The sequence below is a fragment of the Ahaetulla prasina genome, chromosome 3, assembly GCF_028640845.1.
Source record: "Ahaetulla prasina isolate Xishuangbanna chromosome 3, ASM2864084v1, whole genome shotgun sequence".
NCBI lineage: Eukaryota > Metazoa > Chordata > Lepidosauria > Squamata > Colubridae > Ahaetulla > Ahaetulla prasina.
In genome coordinates, this window is record NC_080541.1 from 187,781,244 (window position 1) to 187,798,132 (window position 16,889).

Consider the following 16,889-nt stretch of genomic DNA (forward strand, 5'->3'; position numbering starts at 1 on the left):
GAATGAATTAATTCTTCTGGGTGATTCCCTCCCCCCACCCTCCCAGCTCTAACTGGATCTGACCCATTTTGGAATTTGAGCCTTCTTTTGTTAGCTGCTTCTACCATACTGAATTTGGCCTGACTGTTCTGTTTTCAAAGGATTATCCTGCTGATGGAGAGACATGGAACCCTGAGCCCCTTCTCACGAATTTGTTCCAACAGTCCATCAAATTTGAAAAAATAAAAGTTTGTAAGACACATGAGATTCATTTTGACTGCTTTATTGAAGGTAGAGAAGTTTCTCTGAACATAGTTTATGTTTTTAACAGGTTTTTGTAACAGTTTGGATTCAGTTTCAAAAGAAAACTTCAAAGCACATGGATACATAAAAATAGTACCTGTTTAATTCATTTTAAAGTAACCATATATTTTCTGATGATCATATGGCTGCTCCCTGCCACCATAGAAAAATCTTTGGAAACTCATGTTTGGACAATTGTAATTATTTACTATTGTAGCTACATGCACTTGGAAGCTTCTTTTCTAAATGATTTTCAAAGCACTGGACAACCTTAATAATAAAAATATATATATAAAATGTTACTGCTACAATTTCGCTTTTTGTGTCTACAGAATTACTGCATTTTTAATTTAATCACATATTAAGTACTGAATGGGGACTAAACATTAAATAGGCTGAAAACTAAAACTAAATAAATGAAAACTATGTGCACTAGGCTCATATAAAACTACTTAGCGCAATATGAGTCCATGAACTGGGTAACACAGTTTTTCAGTTAAAAAAACCTAAAAAACAAAACAAAACACCGAAACAAGATTGTGAAAGCAGGAATCTTCTGTGTTTAACAAAAGTAAGAACCTGAACGGTCAACTCTGGTCCCAAAGATAAGGATATCTACAATGCTTAAAGGAATTCCAATCCATCTTAATCATTTTAATTTTACCAATAGGGATTCACTCATCATTCTAAGGCACTGAATCTAAGGTATGGTTTGTTTTTAAGTGAACAGACTATTTTGCTTGGTTCATACACCACACCAAGCCATATTTTCTAAATGGTAATGGTTGGGTTTATACATCATACCAAGCCAAAATCAGCCAAACCACACTTCATCTTAATGCAATATATGAATCCAATAATTATTCAGCTAAGTGAAAAAATGCAAAAAAGAAGCAGCAACAAACTGGACATCAATAATCCCGGTTTTCTAAAAAATGATATCTGGAAAAGTTGTGGATTCTGTTTATCTCTAAATTCATAAACATTTTAGGAATGTTAAAAAAAACAGATGCATACGGATCTTCAAAAACTGGAAATTCGGTCTTTGAAATTTTGAAAATCAAACTGAATTCTACCAAACCAATGTACAAAAGCATCTCAGTTAGTGACTATTGATTAATATATATTTTCTATTGAAAATGCAACATTTATTGTTCAACTTCAGAGATAAGACTTTTTTATTTATATTTCTCCTAAAATTTGAGGAATGTGCTTTATTTGTGCCTCTAGGCAATTTCTTAATCCGCAGCTTTGCGTCCTAGCACGTAACAATCACTTATACTTTCCACAGTACTTAGTGTCATAGTTACTGTGTAATTTAGTATAAAAAAATATATTCTAACAAGAATTATTTATGCCGGCCCAGATTGGGAAAAATATTTTTTGGAAGACAACTGTTGCAGTATTCGCTATGTGCTCTGCTGCCGTGTGAAACATCAACGAAAACTGAAAGCATGAGTGTATATTAAAGGAGGCCATTATTCTAATATGAGCCATGGGAAGTGAGAGGCCATTGTATGATTTCAAAGGACCTGTGGAACAAGGCCCTTGGGAAGATTGCCCATCTAGCAAAAAGGAGCAGCAGGTTGTTACTGTATTACTAATACAAACTGGCGAGATAGCCTTATTCTTGTTAAGGATCAGATTGGATAAATTTAGCGCTGGCAAAGCATTCAGTGCTGGGAAGGATGCTTCAAAGCTGCTGGGATCTAGTTCTTCACTGAGAATGGACAAGTGCTCCTGCTCCCTGGCCAAAGCCAAAGCCTTTAGGCCCAAAGTTCTTGGCATAGCAACCTGTTGGAGAGAACCAACAGAAGAAACAATCAGCTATTAAACACAGCTCTGAGCTCAGGAAGAGCCAAAAACAGTAAACATGTTTACAGTGAACATGTGCCTATAAAACAAGAGCTTTCTGTTTTCTGACTTGACTACATTTTCTATCACATACTTTTTTCCCCACCTGACCTGTTATGCTCTTTTTAGAAAATATAGTAGTTTTGATCAGTGGGACTTCTACCCACTATTAATCTAGCTTGGCAGGTGCAGCTAAATGGAGCAATCAAAAGAACTGTGGCTTGGTATAGTATCCTATACATCCAAATGCAATCAAGCATCATTAGAAAACATCTCTAGTAGATAACCTGAGGCATGCTGCTCCATAATCAAACTGCAATCAAACAAGTAAATGAGTGTTACAAGAAACATGTAAGGCCTCTGCCTGGCACTCTCCTGAACCTCTAAATCATAACTCATTGCATAAACAGTATTTGTAGATTTTGCAACATTTTTACATAAGAGAACATCTCCTGCAATAGCATCCATCTGATACCTGACTAGCAACAAATCATTATATGCCATTAGTTATGAGCATAAGGGGGACATCCTGATGTAGCAGCTCTTACCCTTGCAATAGATTTCTCCATCTTTATCAGCCAAAGTTGTAGACTCCAGGCCTTTGCCACATTTTGCACATCGGAAGCAGGCCTTGTGCCATGACTGAGCATAATAAAGAAGACATGTTGTTAGCATGGAAATGAATAACTTCAAAGGGACATCCTACACAAGCCTGACTAGAAAAGCACTGCCCTCCACAAAATTGATGTACAAAGGCCAGCGACCATTCAATCACCTTCCCATTTCTTATACTGGTCTGTATAAAAATATTCCATTTGCTCTGAAAGACAATTGTAATGTTTTCTCAGAAAGAAAGTGGATTCTGCATGTTTTTTCTGAATTCACAGAACTTATTTGCAACATCAAATTTGCAGATAATGTAGAGCAGTATCCATATGTAATAAGTGATTATTTCTTGATTCTAGCATTTTTATATTTAGATGCATGCCCCAATCATTTTTCTTTATTGAGTAATAATTATAGCCTTGGATAATCGCTTAGCTTCAATTGTATTGTTAGGTTTTATTGTAATGATAGGAAACTGAGCCCCCTTGGGTATTAATGAATAAAATCCCTAGCAGTCGGTGATGAAGAATGCTGGGAGTTTTGCATTAAGAGTATCAGGAGAGACACCACAGTCTCCACATGTTTTAGACATCCTGAAGCATAAAATTTCAAAGAAGAGTATTCTATTCTTTCCTACAAACATATTCACTTATGAATTTATTACACAAGTATAGTCAGCAAAATTAATTTAAAATGAAGAGCCGAGGTGGCGTAGTGGTTAGAGTGCAGTACTGCAGGCTACTTAAGCTGACTGCTAGCTACAGTTCAGCAGTTGAAATCTCACCAGGCTCAAGGTTGACTCAGCCTTCCATCCTTCCGAAGTGAGTAAAATGAGGACCCAGATTGTTGGGGGCAATATGCTCACTCTGTAAACCTCTTAAAGAGGGCTGTAAAAGCACTATGAAGTGGTATATAAGTCTAAGTGCTATTGCTAAGTGCTAAAATGTAACATGCAGACTCTTATATACTCAAAAAGAGAAAGCCCAATTTAGCCTAAATTAGTATACTCATATTTACTATCTACTAATAATAGTTCTTACCTTCCCTGCTCCAACCACCTTCTCTGCAGCATAGACAGCCTGTCCACAGCGAGGGCAGCCATCAGAACCACCCACCTTTTGGGCAATCTTGGATGCATTAGGGTTGTTGGTTGGGTAATGGGGGTGAGGTCTGTGGGGTCGAAGCAAGAAAAGAGTCATTTCATATTTCCATGTGTGTATATATAGAGAGAATATCAAGACAGGAAATATTTGGGGTGGGGGTGGGGAAGGAGAAAGAAATCATCAGTATCCTAGGCACAGATACATAAAAAATAAGGCTGGTTTTGATTTTTTTATTTTATTTTGGTTGATGAGTAAAGCAAGTGAGACAGCAGTAAGAATTCATAATTTTGAAATCACAGTATTAAACACCAAATTTGTTTATATTCTCATTATTATTATCACTATGATAATGGATGAATAAATACTCAACTTGAAAAAAGATTGACAATGTCTTACAAAAGAGACTGGTTTTCTTCTTTCGCTTTCCATTCTCTCCTCTTTCTCTCAGTTTAGTTTGTATTTGTTTTTAACTACTGTGATTCTTAATAAAATTATATTAAAAAAACAAAACAAAAACAGGCTGGTTTAAAGGTGTTCTGCAACAAATTCATAATTTTGTACTTTATAGCCTTCAAATTAATTTGTTATAGGTATTTTTCTGTATAAAAATTACTGATCAAAGGCACCTCCAAGCTTTTACTCTGAACATCTATTTGGCTCTAAAAAAAAACCTTATAACTCCTGCCTCTGTTACCTAATAAGCTGCTCAGTTTTCTACTCCAAAATCTCAGGGAATGCAAACCAGTACTGGCCAAACACTTTCTGGAAGCCACCTTTCTTCTAGTGATGCTTATTTCCCCCACATAAAGGCATGTACATTTGAACAGAGAACAAGACTTGTAGGGACCTAAAGGGAGGTATACACATTTATCTTCTTTCACCCACTATTTTTATAGTTCAATAAAAATCTAGCAATTCATATAAATAGCTCATAATTATATCTAGGTAGGTTTACAATGACTTGCATTTGGAACCTAGGATTGTTTCATAACAGAAGAAATTTAATAGCCTACTTTGCTGGAAACTGGATTTTTATCTAGGCAACATTTTCTTTCTTCGTAACCACAGTATTTGAATGATGATATAAATTCAAATCAATACATTAAGCAATCACACTTTGCAATTTCTTATTAGCACAACTCACTCTTCAGGTTTGATCCCCAACGCTTCACCCTTGTCCATGCTTAAGGTCCCAGCTCCTTGTCCATATCCATAGCCTTTCGGTCCATATTTTTTCCCATAGCATGACTTGCAGTAGATCTCTTCTCCATGCACAGCCACCGTAGTGCTATCCAGGTTCTTCTTGCAAACCACTACAGCCATTTGGGAAGGACAAAGATAAAAAATGTCACCTTTAAAAGCTTAAGTATGAGACCTGATTTGTAATATAGGTAACTAGGATATTTGTAGGACCATTAAAGCCCATTAAATAGTACACTATATAGGATGAACAAGTTTTGCATGGAAGATCTATTACCATCTTTTCCAACCTAGTGCCTTTTATAATGTTGGTCTACAATATAACCGAGGGAATCTATCTGGATAAAAGACTGATCTATCAGGATGTTCTACAGCTCATTTTTCTTTTTCTTAAAAGCACCTCTATATTTTTTTGGAGGGAAAAGCTCTGGAGATAGTAAATTAATATTTTTCTCTCACACATTTTCTTTAACATGGCAAACATAAAAGGATCTAATTGGAGAAATGGCACAGAGCAAAGAAGCTACAAGTAAGGATTTGTACAAAACAATTTAACTTGAGCAATTTGGTCAGCCATAAACTGTATTGTTTTATTTCTGAACTTCCATTCACAAATAGAAATACAGAAAAAACAGAAAATCGGGAGTCTTTCAACAGCTTATGTCTCTTAATAAAATTTATTAGTTGAAAAAAATGCAATGGACCTGTGACCTTTTTTCCAGTCACAGACTGTCTCATATAATGTCTAGAAAAAATACACAGGGAGAGGTAAAACATCATATTAATAGGGATAATTTTTGGTCACAAACATAACTTATGCAGTTGAGTTTAAAAAACAACAACAACAGGGAGGAAATAGAGAATTGGGGCCAGCAGGCAAGGTACTCAGAAAAAAAGAATGATAGATACCAAAGAAATACCACATTATTTAAACCACCAAGACAAACAAACCAATATTCATTAAAGGAAATAATCTCAAGTGTAAGAGTGGCCAATCCACATTAGGATTGTTCTGTTTTTTTATGCAAAATCTAGAACATTCATGGAGGCATATATTGTATTTATTACTCTATTGCCTGTATAATAAAGTTTTCTGTATATCCCAGTATTTTTCTGGCCAATTCCATGGCATTCTATTTGCAGTATATTTAGATTTCTACAACTAGCAGTAGTAATATATTGCTTGAAATTTCTTAAAAATTGTTAAATCAGCCTCAGAGTGGCCAGCATGAGCTCCATCTTTCCTTTGCTTTTTTTTCTTCCTGGGACTTTAAGTGACCCAAGGAACACCTAGACATACCTATTATAAGGGGTCCTTGGTGCTCTCTGAGCTTGCTTGTTTTCTTGCAGACATTTCATTACCCTAACTAGGTAACATCATCAGTGCCTGGTTATAACTGGTTACAACTGGTTATCCAGTTATAAATGGAAAGCACTGCGAGCATCTGAAAAAATTCTTACACAGGGGATGCAGAGAAGTGGAGCAGCCATCAGAATAAAGCAATGTCTAAGGGTTATAATATATAATATAATATATAATATAATATATTATATAATATATATAATATAATATAACAACAGAGTTGGAAGGGACCTTGGAGGCCTTCTAGTCCAAGCCCCTGCCCAGGCAGGAAACCCTACACCATCTCAGTCAGATGGTTATCCAACATTTTCTTAAAAATTTCTAGTGTTGGAGCATTTACAACTTCTGCAGTTGTTAAGGGTTAAGTTGTTAAGGGTTAAGGAGGAGAAGGCATGGATTCTAGTAAACTAACATCAGATAAATTGAAAGGAGAAGCATTGCAGCAGAGATGCTGAGAGCCATCAGCCAGCGGCTAAAGCATCTTCTCCCCCCCCATCAACATAGACTGAGATACTGTAAAAAGTCAACACTAAAGCCACAGTTCATGACAGTAATTGACATCATCTAAAGCCAACAACCTTCACGATAGCTTATGGTGACTTAGAAATTTGCTTTATTATAATTCAGGCAACAGAAGACCAAACTATTCATAGGGCTATTTTGGAACTAGAGCATAGGAATAGATATTAATACAGACAGAGTATAGATTTAATGTGTGTGTGTGTGTGTTGGCCAGAGAGGTTGAATTCTGTCCATTTATTAACCTATGATTAGAATAGCAATTGCCAGTGAGAAGAAGGAAAAAATAACTTGGCTGCAGCATAGGTTGCAACCTAAGCTCTCTTCTTGTTGTGATGGACCATAGCAGCAAGCCTTTAACAGCCAGTTTGCTTTTAAGCCACGATAAATTGTCTTACTCTCAAAGAATGCAAACAGAAAACCAAATATTCTCTCAGGAATGCAGTAGAGGCAACAGTAGGAGCAGTCTCTATATATGGAAAAGACGAACGCTGAAATTCTCATCCTGCTGACCAAATATGGCATTTGTTTCCCTGGGCTGGCAAAGGGTTGGCTGAGAAAACCACCAGGCAGAGAAGTAATAAAATATCTAGCCATGAAAGGAGGATCTTTAGAAGAACTCCCCCTCCCATAAAGAAACAGCTAATTCTTCTTTTATTGTCCTGGAATGGAGTTTGTGCTTGCCGTCCCTTGAGATCCTATAAATCACTGTGGTTGAATACTGGCATTTTAAGATAAAACTTTGCCTTGCACTGGAAGAGCCATATTTACGGCATCACCTTTTACCATATTTTTCCAAAGCTGTCTGTATTATTATCACAAAAGCCTTGATCCCATCTTAGAAAAGTAATCATTTACCCAGCCATTTCTGCAAATTTTTGATGAATTATTACAAAACTCCTCACCTAAATATTAATCCACTTCTTTGGTCATCAAATCTTCAATATTTTTTTGTTTCTTTGTATGTGTGTTTGTGTATTGAGAACAAGCTACAAAGAAACAAAACAATGATGCCTTCTCTTTGACAATTCTGTAGCATACGCACATTTCCAGAGAAATATAGCATCTATTTTGATATATAGCAGGAGCCCAGGATTCTCTCTGCTATAATCAATGAAATAAATATTTAGTAATATTCATTACTAGTTCAGTCGTTTTTCTAGAAAAATTATCATCCATTCTTAATTTTTGTCCAAGAAATTTGATACAGTTAATGTGCAAATCTCATTCTGAACAACTAAACTATAACCCTAAAGTTTAATCAGGATCAATCAGGACCAACAAGGAATAACAAACATTATTCTTTTTTAAATTTTTTTTAAAGAATTTCTTATTTTCCAAATCTTCTGGATAGTTTACTGATGAAAGCTGTAATTTAATTTTTGGGGATTTAAAGTATTTATTTGCTACTGTCTGATGTATTTTAGGTATTTTAATGTAAGAGGTGTAAAGTTTCATAATAAATGGCACAATGAAGATTTTACTCTGTCTCATCTAAGTTCACTCTTGTGATACATTTGGTAATGCAGCTTCTTGCTTGTGAGCTGACAGCTTTTAATCCTAAATATGTGATTTTAGGAATAATACACTAATATCTGCACTCATAAATCAATGGGGAAGCTGGCAAGGAGAAAGTCAGTGGGGATCATGTGACTGTAGCTGATGGCAGGAAAATAGTGGCAGGCTTGGACTGGAAACTCTTGGGAAGTTTGAAGGAAGAAAGTCAACTGGGAACTTTGCAGGGAAGCTCCCAAATTACTTGAGTAATTCTATGCAATCTCTGCCAGTTCCTCTGCACTAGTGAATATATCTGAAAGGATGCTCCAGTGGGTCACAGGTTTTCTAGTATAATATAGATTATAGTATAGATAGCTTGTTAATTGATTAGTCTTATGACCATATCAAAAATATAAAACAAAAATAAAATACAGGATCTAATTCCAGGGTAAAATAGATAAAAGAAAATATAGAAGTAAAATACATATGTGGTAAATAAGAAAACTCAATATTCAAATAAATACATCAACCACAGGGACTTTTCTAGGCAGCCTCTGAGAATCAGTCATGACTGAATGGAAAAAAAAGAGAGAAGGTGATAAGTTGTTAACTTTGTTTATACTTGTAACGAGGGGGAAGCCATTTCTTAATATATTTCTTTTCTTTTTCTTTACTATGTTCTTATTTTTTTCTTTTCTGCACTATTTATTTTTTTAGTTTGTGTTAGTCTTCCTTTGTAATTATAACTTATAAGAGCCATAGTGGTGCAGTGATTATAATTTAGTATTGCAAGCTAACTCACTGCTCACTCCAGGCATTTGATTCTGAGCAGCTCAAGGTTGACTCAGCCTTCCATCCTTCCGAGGTCGGTAAAATGACCCGGATTGTTGGGGGAAATAAGCTGACTCTGTAAACCGCTTATAGAGGGCTGTAAAGCACTGTGAAGTGGTATATAAGTCTAAGTGCTCGTGCTATAATAAAACTATTTAAAAACATAATTCATGCAAATGTTGAATCAAGTTAGTTATTTACAAACTGTTTTTCTGAACAGAGCCAATCTGAGTTAACCATTCATATTAAATACTGATTTTTTTTTCTGAATTAGTACTGTGAATTGTATTACAACAATGATCTGAATGGAACCAATAATTATATCATATTAGAGCCAATTTGCACATGCATAGATGTTAGGGCTAAGATTTCTTTAAAAAGTCAAGCAGGCTCCAAGAGCAGGATCTTTGCTACAATGGTAATTACAATTATCCACTTCTGGGAAAAATATGGCTTCCAGCTACTCTGACAGGTCAACCTTAACGAGATCAATCCTTTTAATGTTTTGAGGGAATTCCAGGTCATGCATACTATTTGTTATAATTCCTCCTACCAGCTACCATTTAGCTTATGCAACAAGCAAAACAAGTCTTAGGATACATGAGATTCCTAAGGCAAAAACAAAAGGTCAGCTGACTGGCATGAATTCAAACCAACCCTGGATGCAATAATGGGGCTGTGAATAAGAACAAAAAGCTTTCTATTAAAATCTAAACATCAGCTGGCTGCAGAGGCTGTATGTCAGATTCCCAGCTTCACTAGGGGAGGAAGGTGGCTCTGGAGATATAAAATCTACAAGTTCACTGTTGAGTAAATCAAAATCACAATAATATCTAGAGTAGTGAGATCAGATGCTAATGTGAAATATTTTTACACAGAATACATGAAAAATAAATCTATATGTAACAATTGAAATATATTTGCTAGCAGTAAATAAGATACAAAATTATTTAGGCTGTGATTCTACACAAGAGCAAGGAGTGATCTATTTAGCTTACTGGGATCTACTTATGATTGCTGCAATGTACTGTATCTTTCAATAAATCAAGCTTTTGTGTTATCAAAACTTATAATTTAGCAAGAGTATATCAACAAAATTGAATAGCAAGAGTATGTCAACAAAACTGAAAATATGTTGCTGTAACTAGTGAATGAAACTAAAAATAATATTACCCTTTATCCTTCTTATATAAACAGTTAGAATTTTTGTTTTGTTTTGTTTCAGACAACTATTGGTAATGAACCTTTAATCTGACAACAGATTTGGATATCTAAAACTAGTTGTAAAACCCTTAATTTGAAATCTGGGCATTCCCTAGGAAGTACAGCTTTCTAATTTATTGTTCCCATGGAAAGGCAAGGAGGGATCAACATTTGACCTAAATAGGCAGTTCTCTGTTTTCTTTAGTCAGAAACTTCCTGACTAGAAACGGCCAACCTACAGCACAGGTTGGTGTAATATAATATTACAATGTAATGTAATATATACAACTTCAACTGACTGTTATATAATCTTTCATTAATTCCAAAACCCTAGCTGCAACTGATCATTTTGATCTTCTAGTAAGAATGTTTCTGCTTGCATTAGAAAGTTAGAGAACAAGAGCAATAACATTTATTTATGTATTTATAAAGGGGAAGGGACCAGAGAGAGGGGACATGTGTGGCCAATTGGCATAATGGGTCTGGCTATTTGTATTCCCTCAGTTTCATTACACATTCACATCTCTCAAAGTTCTCTACTTGCTTCATTGGGTGCAGCAGAGGGACCTGCTCTTGGTCACAACTATTAAAATTTTTATCCAGTGGAACAAGGTATTGTGCCTTTTCTATTGGTACCCCTATTCACTGGAATACCATCCCCACCTGAAGATTAGCCCATGCGTTTTAATGCACATGCACACAGAAGTAGATTTTATAAATCATGGTAAGTTATAATGTGACTTAATTAATATTGGCTTAGAGTGACGAGTAAACCCATTGTAGCTGTTGTACACACCAAGTTTGAACTGTCTTCAGAACTGCTTTTGGGAGACTTCCGGTTTGGCTCCGCTTCGTTGATGGCAGTCTTTTTTAGACTGCTAACCCTGTAGTCTGTAGAGCTGCCAGGACAGCGTAATTTAGCTGTCTGGCAGCTTGTAAATCTCTCCCTCGGGCAAAGAGGGAGAGATGAGCATTCAGGCTGAAGTTGAGCCACCCAGAGAAGCCCCAGAAAAGTTTCTGGGGGCTTGAGGGGAGTGCTCCTTCCAAAGCCTGAAAGAAGCTCCAGACTCCGAGGGCATCTGCCTTTTGGCAAGAAAAAAATGTAGCGTCCAATCTACGTGGCAGAAATTGATTTGTGATGGATTGTAACACGGACAGAGCAGAAACTGGAGTTCTAGCATTTGTAAGAAGATTGCAAGCCCCAAATAGAGGATACATTTGTTGCGAAGATAGGAGAGAAGAAAGCAAATGGTGTTTTGTGGAATGCGAGCAAATGGCGATTTGTGTATTGGAAACGAAAGTTAAGGAAATGCTTATTAACAGCTAGTGTGGAATTAGGAGATATACAAGAAGATACTGACTAAATGGAAGAAATGAGAATTTTATGATTTATATTTTTTCTTCTTCTTTGGGATTATAGTGATTTAGAAGAAAAGTTTTTTGAATCTTTCCCTTTTAACCCCTTTTTGTCCTCTGTTACTGGGTAGGTTATATATTTTTTTAAAAATGGCTTTTAAGCAAATAGTACCAAAAGCCACTAAAAACTTTGAAATTTCTTTAGCTCAAATATGAAAATTAAAAGAAGAAATCAAAGAGGAATTAAGAAATTTTTTACAGGAGTTTCTGGAGACTCGTTTTTCAGAAATAGATCAAAAATTTGATGAAATAGAGAAAGAGATGTTGGATTTTAAGGAAGTGGTGGAAGAGCAGAAGAGGGAAATGAAAATAGTAAAGGATGCAATTTCGCAAATATTATGGTCTTGTATTCAGATGGAGGATAGTTTGGCAGAAGTTAATAAAGTTAATTTAGAGTTGCAAAGGAAAATAGAGGAAATTCAAAAGAATCAAAATATTTGGAACTTAGATAATAAGATGGAAGATATACAGGCAAAGGTAGATAGGGCAGATGAAGAAAGAGTAATATTACAATATAGATTAATGGAATATGCTATAAGGGTGAGGGGATTGAGGGAAAGTAGAAAGGAAAATTTAAAAGAGATTTTTACGCAAGCTTTTGCTCAGATAAAGGGTGTGGAGCCAGAAGATTTTGAGATTAATATTGAAAGAATTTATTGTGTTAATTCTTGATGGGCAAGACAAAATAAATTACCGAGGGATATGGTTATTTATTTTACAACTAAAAAGGTTAGGTATGAAATTTTGCAAGCTTTTTATAAAAATAAATTTCAAATATTGGGACAAGATATAAAAATGATAAAGGAAATTCCTCCTAAAATGTTAAGAAAGAGAAGAGAATTTGCTTTTTTAGTGGATGAGTTTAAGAAATATCAGATATATTTTAGATGGGAAGTTCCAATGGCTTTGTCAGTGAATTTTAGAGGTAGAAAGTACCTCTAAATCAATGTTCCCTCTAATTTTTCACGAGTCTGAGCAAGCACACTAACTCCCTGAGCGGTCCCTTGGACCACTGTGAGCAACATCAGATGTGCGGGTCATGCCAGCATCGCATCCATTCAAGTCACATGATTTATTAAATCCATTCATTTATTTTATTTATTTATTATTATTATTATTATTTTATTTATTTATTTATTTATTTATTATTATTATTATTATTTATTATTATTCATTTATTAAATCCATCCATTCAAGTCACATGATTTATTAAAAGAATCAAACAGATTCGGCTAGCTAAAACTTTTAGCTAGATTCGGCTAGCTAAAAGTTTTAGCTAGAATCGGCTAGCTAAAAGTTTTAGCTAGAATTAGCTAAAAGTTTTAGCTAGAATCTGTGCGCAGCTAATCAATGTAATTTGACAGGCGCTGATTAGCTGCGCAGCACAGATTCGCTAGCTAAAACTTTTAGCTAGAATCGGCTAGTTTTAGCTAGCCGAATCTGTGCTGCGCAGCTAATCAATGTAATTTGACAGGCGTTGATTAGCTGCGCAGATTCGCCAGCTAAAACTTTTAGCTAGAATTAGCTAAAAGTTTTAGCTAGCCGAATCTGTGCGCAGCTAATCAACGCCTGTCAAATTACGTTGATTAGCTGCGCAGCACAGATTCGCTAGCTAAAACTTTTAGCTAGCCGATTCTAGCTAAAAGTTTTAGTTAGCGAATCTGTGCTGCGCAGCTAATCAACGTCATTTGACAGGCGTTGATTAGCTGCGCAGCACAGATTTTCTGTGCGCGGAGACCGTGTCAGCAGTGCGCATTTGCGCACGCGCGCAGTTTAAAGGGAACAGTGCTCTAAATACAGTTAGAGATACAGAAAGTACCTTAATACAGTAAATACAGAAAGTACCTTAATACAGTTATGAAAGCAAGACATTTTTATATTAATGTTTTAAAGAGTGGGAATCCTTTGTTGTTAGATGCTAAGTTAACTGGTTTGGAGATGATGGAAAATAGAATAGGAGAGGGGAGGAATGTTTAAGATGTGAATATGATGATTATGGTTAATTTTTAGAATTGATTTGTTTAGGATATAAATTATAGGTTTTGTTATTTGTTATTTGTAAGGTATAAACCTATGGGATGATACTATTTAATTGTGAAGAATGGAAAGTAAAATTTATGAATTTAGATAATGTTGTGGGTAATGATGTTAATTGTTTTCTGTTATATTGTGGATGTAACTTAAATGATTATTCGTTTTGATACATTTATAAACAGTAAAAGTTGTGAAGTTAAGTTGGAAATATTGTACCTGAGAGACTTTATTTGTAATATTTGACTGATGGAGTAATATTGAAAGATCGGACATTAAATGTTATGACAATTGAAGAAATATTTAAGTGATGAAAATTTGAGCTCGAGAAGATGGACTGTAATTTAAGAAATGGACTTATGAAATTTGAAGGAATATACAAGTGGAAAAATTTTGAATTTGAGAAGATGGACTAATTTTAAAAATGGACTGTAAGAAGCAGCAATACATGAAGAGAAGATTGTATTGGTATTGTTCCTTTTCTTTTTTCTTTTTTCTTATTCTTTCTTATCTTTTTATTTTTATTGTGAGGGGATTTAAAGTTTTAGAGAGGGGTGGGAGTTTATGTATATTTTGTATACTTTAGCTTGTGATTGTTGGTCATAATACCCAGTATTTGCTCTGGGAAGTTCCGGGGGGGGGGGAGGGAGGGGTGGATAGGGGGGAAAATGATACATGGATTGGTTATTAATGTACAGTAATGATTGAAGATATGAAATTAAAATTTGAAATGATATTGGGGCTGCCCGACTGCCATTTCAAACAGAAAGGGAGAGAGGAGTAGAAGGAGGGAAGAAAGTAGGTAGGAAAGAGTTGAGAAGGAAGAGGGGAATAAGAAGGTTAGAGAGGGTGGAAGAAGGGAGGAGTGGAGAAGGAGAGAGGAAGTAGTAAAGTGAAGGAGATGAAGGAGAGGAAAGTAGTAGAGGGTAGAGGGAGGTTGTGAAGAAAGGAAGTGGCAGTTGGGCAGGCCCGAATCAGTAATAAATAAAAATTAATGATTAATGATGGATAACAGATTGTACATAAATATGATGTTGGAAAATGGAAATAAAAAAAATTATATATATATAAAAAAAAGAACTGCTTTTGGAATATCATTAATGTTTAATGATGATGTCTATAGATTTCATATGTCTTTTCCTCTGCTCTTTCAGCCAGCCTCAATCATACTTATAATTCAGGAAGAGTTTGTTATAAATTCTTCCATCCCAGGAATGTATATGCTGAAATGAATGTGTTAGTTTTCTAAGTAAAAGTAAACAGATCTATAGGTTTTCTCTATTTAAATTGTAACAGAGAGGTTAATTTTCCAGATTTTTAACTTTGCCAGGGGCTTATATTTTGACTTATTTTGTGGAATATGAGTGATCTTTTTTTAAAAGGGAAAAGGCAATATATGCACAGATAGAAAGTTATTACTTGACCCCTCTGATAACTTGACTGGGGATTGGTTTTTCTTTTAGCCAAAAGTTAAATGTTCTGCTGGAAAAAGCATTAATTTAGCCAAATTGATGTTTTTCCATTAATCCTAGCAGGACAAAGGCTTGGTTTCAGAAATATTTTTTTCCCCAAAAACATTAATGCTAAGTTATATTTTATTGACTTAGGAAGAAGTTTGGAGTAATAGAGAGTAGAGCCAAAAAAGATAATTTTCAATAGTTAGAAAAGATTTCTCTGGATTTTTAAAATACTGTATTGAAGAAACATATTCATTCTTAGCCTTTGACCTAGCTTTTTATTAACACAATGGAAAAAGTGATTAAGTAACTCCATGCTGAAAAATTACTTTTATGTATCTATTGTAATATATATATGGGTTATTTTTTCTAGCTAGAAGAGATGGATTCTTATAGTTTTTAACTATTTTTTCTCTTTTCTTCCTTTGTTGGTATACTATTTAAGATTCATATTATACCTTCCTATGAAAATAGATCAGTTTGTTCTATTTCAACCCATCAACGTCCAAGGAATCTAATAATCTTGAAATTCAGAAGCTAAGAATTTTAAGGTAAAGCAATACATTGGATAAGAAAAGAGCTATGTAACTATAAATGCCTTTGGTGAAAATATGCTAACAAAAATATCTATTTTTCATCAGCTTTCCTTCAATTTTTTATTCCAAATAATTTTGCAGTATATTAAAACAAAGATTGCTCTGTGATGGCACAGAACAAAATACATTGTCAACTTACTCCTCACCGGCAGCTGAAGGAAACTGCTGATATACAATTCTGGTAAGAGTAAGTTGGATACAGCGCATTGGTGTGGTAAAAAAACAAAACAAAACAAAACCTTGACATAAAACTTTGGACTTGAATACTCACTGCACAAAAAGCAGGATTTGTGGAAACTGTTGCCTTCACATTGTACTTCCTCTGCAAAATACACTGTTTTCTGGCATACGCCACACTTCTTGCCTCCACCCCAGTTTGGCATCCTGTAAAGAAAATAAATGAGATAAACGTAACTATTCAAAAATAAAGAATACCAAGAAGGATTTAAGCAAGTATCATTTAACTGTCTGTACTGATGAAACTGCTTTAGGGTCAACCAGTTAAAATCTCTACTGAGAAATTACCCAAATGGCCTTTTAAACAAAACCACATAGAATTCAAGTATTTACCACAGTTCTGTGTAGATAACAATCATCATTAAAAAATGTTTTAATAAAAATAAATAATCCCACTGGGGAAAAAAAATGAAAATTTAAACATAAAGGATAAAAAACCAACAAAAATCAGCCTATGTGCCTAGCACTGTATTCCAACATTCAGATCATGCTTTCTCCTGGGCTAGAGACCGAAGCAAAGACTCTCCTGAAACCAGGAGGTAATAAGCCGAATGGATCCTCCTAGGGATGGAATGCTAATGCATAGGTGCAATGTCCAATGGCGTTTTCAAATAGATGATGTCTGGGGGGAATTTAATTCTTTGATCTGATCAGGTAGTTAGTTGAATATAAGAGGAAGAGCAGGCAACCCCAA

At 35.0% G+C, this 16,889-nt stretch overlaps 1 protein-coding gene across 1 annotated transcript in view; it reads right to left on the reverse strand.

Moving 5' to 3' along the window:
* Positions 1–246: 246 nt before the first annotated feature.
* CSRP1 (cysteine and glycine rich protein 1) overlaps positions 247–16,889 on the reverse strand; it is a 31,908-nt gene continuing 15,265 nt past the window's right edge. Inside the window, exons 2-6 of the mRNA XM_058175463.1 lie at positions 16,230–16,342; positions 4,990–5,158; positions 3,783–3,912; positions 2,685–2,778; positions 247–2,076 (exon numbers count right to left, since the gene is read on the reverse strand). Of these exons, the coding sequence (XP_058031446.1) occupies positions 2,000–2,076; positions 2,685–2,778; positions 3,783–3,912; positions 4,990–5,158; positions 16,230–16,341 (582 nt within the window). The 5' untranslated portion in view covers position 16,342 and the 3' untranslated portion in view covers positions 247–1,999. The remainder of the gene's footprint in view (positions 2,077–2,684; positions 2,779–3,782; positions 3,913–4,989; positions 5,159–16,229; positions 16,343–16,889) is intronic.